Source organism: Syngnathus scovelli, chromosome 21 (genome assembly GCF_024217435.2).
Source record: "Syngnathus scovelli strain Florida chromosome 21, RoL_Ssco_1.2, whole genome shotgun sequence".
NCBI classification, from domain to species: Eukaryota; Metazoa; Chordata; class Actinopteri; order Syngnathiformes; family Syngnathidae; genus Syngnathus; species Syngnathus scovelli.
Genome location: NC_090867.1, coordinates 9520594 through 9526597, shown reverse-complemented (window position 1 = coordinate 9526597; position 6004 = coordinate 9520594). Strand labels below are relative to the sequence as shown.

Sequence of the window (6004 nt, the reverse complement as noted above, 5' to 3'; positions counted from 1 at the left end):
TCTTTGGACTGTTTTTGGCTTTTATTTTGCAGATGAATGCAATTCATTTGCCTCTTACTTTATAGCCCAAAAGTACAAAGCATAAGGTCATTAAGAATAAATCATCACAACTAAAAATTCCAAAATGTCGCCCTTAAAATCATCCAATTACCATGACAAAATGTTGAATTATCATGAAATCTGTTTGGGAGTTTAGCAAAAAAAAGAAAATCAACTGTTCACTGCACCCAAACACACCTGTTGATTGTTCAACAAAATATTTATTTTGGACACTCAAGTGGTCTCCAATGCTACAAGAGGAGAGCAGGGAGGTAAAAAAAAAAAATACAATTGCACGACTTAAAGTCCATCGTTAAACCCAAACGACCGATACGAGATGATGGAATGTCTGGACAAGAAATAGAAGGCCTTTGTAATTCCTGTCCATTAACCCCACAATAATAAATCAATTCAGCCCTGAGATAGATAAACACGCACACACACACAAACACACAAACACACGCAACAGATCAGAAACAAACACACATCATTAAACACTGTATTGTAGCGTACAATACAGTCAAAAATAAAATACTCGCAGTCGTGTGACCTTCGGGAAACAATGTATGCAAGCATGGCACGAATGAAAGATGTCTTTTTCTATGGCAAATTGTGTTCTTCGGTGAGTTATTCAAACACGGCACAATACTGCCCCGAGCAGATCCCATTTGGCTCTGCACTGCAAACAGCAGATGTGTGTGTGTGTGTGTGTCCCCCGTACGTCAGATAAGGCTTATGAGGTACCACACGTCATCTTGAAATGTAATCAATGTAAACTCACTTTTTTTCACTGTATGTGGGGAGGAGTCAGTGACTTTTGTCTCTCCCCTCCACCTCAATGGGATTCACAATCCTTAATGATCCAAGAAGCCTTGACACACTTCCAAAGTGCTTTGGGTCAAGTAATACTGCAGCCACCGCAAAGTGCTTCTTGCCAACACATACCAGGATACATTCAAACACTACTTTTCTACAATTCAGTTGGTTCAAAGAAAAGAAATCCAATGCATATATTTCTTGAAAGAAATGGTACCTTACGTGGTGTGCTGTGGTGGCTCTGCTCACCATTTCTTCTGCTGCAGCTACTTTTTTTTTTTTTTTACCAATAACTTAAAAGGTCATGCTTCATGAATAAATAGAACCAAATATAATCAACTATGTACAATTTTTGTTTAAATTACAGATATTGATTGTTGTTTTGGGGAAAAATTATTTTGACAAAGTGGGAAGTTGTGAGTTCAAGCAAAAAGGAGGAGTTAAGGTTTATGGGTGCTAGATGTCCACTTCACATAGTCCAGAGGGCAATTTGCCAGGTGAATATCTGCATAACAGAGAAACAAGCCCAAATGATCATGTTTTATAGAAAAGTCAGCAAAATCTCAATTATCTATGAAAGGAACTTTTGCACGGGTAGCGACCAACTTTTTTTCACTTGGTCACACTGCACGGGATTCGGTCGCATTCTTTTTTGGTGAGATAAGGCGTGACATTTGATAATCAAGTTGTCTCATTTGGCATACTGTAGTATCATTTCATTTGGATATCCTTCATTTCACAATGACTGCTTGCAAAATTGGTTTGGAACAAGCAGCAGCTGACAAAACAGGGCAAGACTTTTTTGGAACTTTAAAAGACGCCAAAAGGGAAATGGTACGGTACCACGGCAAAAACCCGAAACATCAGTCAAAAGCTCTCAAGCTTAACAACATTTTACACTTCAACAAAATACCATAAAAACACTCATCAAATGCCTTTGAGAACAAAAATGATGTTTTTGTTGAATATTTCAAATCCCACCCATGGCTGTAAGCGAGCAAAGAAAGACACCTGAATGTATCCAAATTTGAAGAAAAATGTTTTTACCAAGGCGGTCTCTTTCTCCTGGGATCGCTGTGCATCCCCACTGGGGCTTTGAGTGTCTTGTTCTAGGGAGGATGGAATGAGGAACGTTCAATTGGATCTTCCAAGCAGACAGGAACCATTTGGCACTCACCTTGTGCTTTTTACACTTCATGGAAAAGTTTTCTTCGATGAGGATGCAGTCTGCGAGGACAAGAAGAGAAGGTGAGTCGGCCCACGCGGCCGACAAAAGCAAGGGGGACTGTGACCTTACCTGCCTCCAGAGCACATCTGTAGTGGTATTTGCTAGGACAACCTTTGAAGAAACAGCCGAGCGTTGCGCCTGGGCCGGAGCAGGCCGAGCACATCTGCAGGTACAAACAAAAACGCTTATTGGATCCGTTTTTGTGCCTGCTTCAGTTTGGAAGAAAATGAGACATAACATTTGACACTGCCCAATTTCTAATTTCCTGCCTTGTTTCAGATGAAACAAAATCATGCATCCAAAATGAGTCCAAGCGATGATTTTATACATTTTGTTTTGCTTTACCGTCTGCCGGGCCACTTTGACAGTTTCCTCCAGGCCGTAGACTCTGCCCTTCACCAAGAAGACGCCGGCCGACCAGATGGCGCAGTCTTCGTGAAGCCAGTACTCACGGGGCTCCATGGGCAGCACAGGGGCGCTGTACCAGTCCTCCACATCTGCTGGCCACATTTCCGAACGAGCGCGTTTCGCCACCGCCGCCGGGCTGCCGGTGTCGTCGGCGGCGATAGTCGGCGGGAGGCCCTTCTGCCACCACTGGTTGGCGGCCCGTTTCTTCCCCCTGCCCCCGACGCTACAGGACGAAGAATCGGAATCGCTGTAGTCATTCTTGCGGTCTTTGAGATCGGACCCAAGTGTTGACGTCTTGGGTCTGGATACCCGCTGTCCTTCAGGGTAGTAGGGACCGTGGAGATCCCCCAAGTCCATGGCATTGGCAGAGAGACCGCACAGGCAACAGACGAGGGCCCCCCGCCGCTGACCCTGAGTGGACGCCCGACCCAGCTGGAGACAGGAACTGTTGGGGACGGTGCCCGAAATAAAGCTGCTGTGGTGATCCTCCTGCTCTCTTGGGCCCTTTTTGGCCTGCGTTGCCACTTCCTCCGGGTCGTTGACGACGGTGCATTGCGACGTGGACGACTGCATCCGGATGAAGGGGGAGAAATGACGGTACCTGGAGTCCTTTTTTTCTTCTTTGTAGTGGACATATCTCAATTTGATTTCGGGCTCCCTGGGAGCGAAGATGGAAAAAAATGGTGCGGGTTGACGCTTCTTCCGTCGCTTCTTGGGAGTGCGCGCCACCTTTTTCTTTGCAGCTGAAGATTTGGGCGGATCTTTTGGTGAACACGGGCTTTTCTTTGGAGATTCTTTAGCTGCCGGTGGGGAGCATCTTGCTTGCTTTTTTTCCAATGAGGGGGGATCGGAGTGCACGAGATGGGGCTCTTTTTTGGAGTTTTTCCTCTTTGACCTCACCTGTGGCAAATGTCCAGGGTAAAGTACCTCCTCTGGCACGGCCTTTGTAAACTTACTGTTGGACTTTTTAGAATGAACAACACAATTGGAGGTAGTATTTTTGCATTGATGCATTTTAATGCCATTGGCGTTAGCTTTTTTAGGCGGGGTTACTACTTTGTGTTTTGCTTTCGCTTTGCTCCTGCTTTTCCCATTAGACAGGGTGTCATTCTTCTTTGGATTAATTGCATAAGAATCCCGAGTCTTGGAAGCATTGGCGTTAGTGTTAACGCGTGCCGATACCTTATAACTACTTGAATTGATATTCATAACTAGTGATTGTAAGCGAACCCCTCTATTTGAACGCAAAGGCAGTTTCCTTTCCTGGACATTGCCGTTCATGTGCGGGGTGGTGAGAGTGTTGGGTTTGTCCTCTGAAATTCCTAACGGACAAACATCCTCCGTCAAAGGCTTGGGCTCTGGCCTCCTTGGGTGCACAGGCTGCCTGTTTTCATCAGTCGAATGAAAAGTGGCCCCTTCTGTGATGGAGTCATCCCATGCAGCCTCATCTGCTGGAAAAGAGTTGTCCCCGCTTGGTGAGGCGGAGGCCTGGGGCAGCATTAACACATGGTCCAAATCACACGGTGAGGTAGCAGAGGGACACACGGGCTCTTCGAGGGGGCTTTTACAGTCCCTGGTCAGTAAGCGCAGCTCTATTGCGGCCTCTTTGTTCTGGACCGGTTCCTCTTTTTTTGATACCTGTAGCAGCGTCTCGGAATTTCCAGTCCTTAGGACAGTCATGTCAGTTTCTAGCGACACCACGCCTAAACTTGACCAGCTGTCATCTCGGCCATTTTCCAAGCTGTCACTAGTTTCTGCACTCTCGGGAATGCCGTGTTCCTCTCTGCGAGTCGTGCTCGAACTTACAGTCCCGTTTAGTTCACAAATCTCCTGAGGTAGACAAAGTCGATCAACCTCTGGAGCCTTAGTGACAAGGTCCACTGGTGTGTCACAGTGTTCCAAGTAATGCTGGCTCAGTGTATAGGTGGTCTCCCTAAGACCTTTCTCAGCCTCACAAGAAGGGAGAAGGGAGAACTTGCAGATAGGCGGCAAACCAGTTAGAGGCTGAGATGCTGAGTTAATGGGAGAACTGCTCACATAGGAGAGGGTCACTGTGGTGTGGGACAAGGCATTGTCTGGTTGAATTTGATCCGCTGATTGCTGAGAGGAATTAGAGGATATGGTGGTCTGTGTTGAGGGTAATCCGGAATTTGGGTGCCAGTCAGCGCTGTGGACATCGCAGGGCTTGACATTCAGGCTGCCGTTCCTGGTCAGGTCAACCACGTTGGGAATGCTTGAGGTGGAAAGGTCCTGAGGTTGGAGATCATCAAAGCTCCATGGTGGTTGTTCCATAGCAACTGCAAAACACACAAAGGTGTCATCTTTTGCAATACAATTTCACTACCAATGTATTGGATTGAAATTCTTCGAGTCACTTAAGCGCAGGCTTTTTTTCTATCAACTTTGGTATAACCTTCACTCAACACTATAGCTACTCTACTCTTATTAATATGTCACCAAAAGACTATTTCAAAATGTGAACAAAATAAATGAGTCGTTAAATTGACAGTTGACTGACACGTGAGAGGATAGCTTCAGATTAGTTTTTTTAAAGTGAAACAAAACGATATACGTTTGACATGTTCTTGGTAATCGTCACTGAATGTTTATAGGGAACGACTCAAGTTTAAATGATAATTTTCTTGGAAGCGACTGACTGACTGACAACTTACCAACAATGTTGACAGGTCGGGTATTCCAAGTCGATAGCTACAGCTTAGCCGCCGCTAACGTTAGCTGGCTAGGCCCGGCTACTAATCGTCACTTTTAATTTGTTTGGAATAATAACAGAAAATCACAAAGTACAAATAACAATTTTGCCAATGAGAGCGATTTACAGTGGCCAATAATAATTTCGGCTAGTTGTGGCTGGGACAGAGCTTCATCATTTTTCTAAAATACCGACTTTTATTACGAAACCGTTTAACGTTAAGTCACTGTGCCGGGTAACTTAATTATTACGAGGAATGGCAAAAATATTTGAAACGTTTGCCTCATTCGACTCAAGTTATTGCTAAATACTTATACCGAATTAAAAAGTGCATATAAATGCGTATGAACTTTGGAGATTTGACTTCTATGAGCTATACAAAGCCCACAACACGCGTTACTGGTGAGATTACGTGTTATTGTTCATAGAGTTTAGCAACGTGTTTCAGAGCACTGCACGTATCTGATCTGGATGGCTGGGCAAGGCCCGACTGGGCGAAACAAAGACGGAGGGAGCGGGGCGCTCAAGTGACAAAGCTGCTCAAACTTACCCCTATGGTCACGTTTTAAACGTCCAGCTGCGAAACACGTCCACCCCGCATCTCCCTCAAGATTCCATCTCTTTTGACAAAATGAATAAGTGTCCCAAATTAAAAAGAATTAGAACCTTCCCTGGAACGCTGATGACCGCAACGTCAAGTTGGCTCATACATCTTCAATATCCTGATGCGCCCTCCACAATAAAATAGACGTTTGTGCGGAAACCATCTGCGCACATTACAGACCAAACCAGTAACTGAATCA

The 6004-nt window shown here is 45.1% G+C and overlaps 1 protein-coding gene across 2 annotated transcripts; it reads right to left on the bottom strand.

The window, feature by feature from the left end:
* Positions 1-240: 240 nt before the first annotated feature.
* Positions 241-5992, bottom strand: si:dkey-94l16.4 (retinoic acid-induced protein 1). 2 transcript variants are annotated; one of them, XM_049759701.2, is made up of 6 exons: positions 5752-5992; positions 2429-4788; positions 2153-2246; positions 2033-2082; positions 1903-1964; positions 241-1360 (listed from the first exon to the last, which is right to left on the bottom strand). In XM_049759701.2, coding segments are annotated over exons 2-6 (2562 nt in total). In that variant the 5' UTR covers positions 4784-4788; positions 5752-5992; the 3' UTR covers positions 241-1359. The 2 variants fall into 2 exon arrangements, with proteins under 2 accessions (XP_049615658.1, XP_049615659.1); XM_049759702.2 differs by lacking the exon at positions 5752-5992 and adding an exon at positions 5164-5616.
* Between the last annotated feature and the right edge of the window lie 12 nt (positions 5993-6004).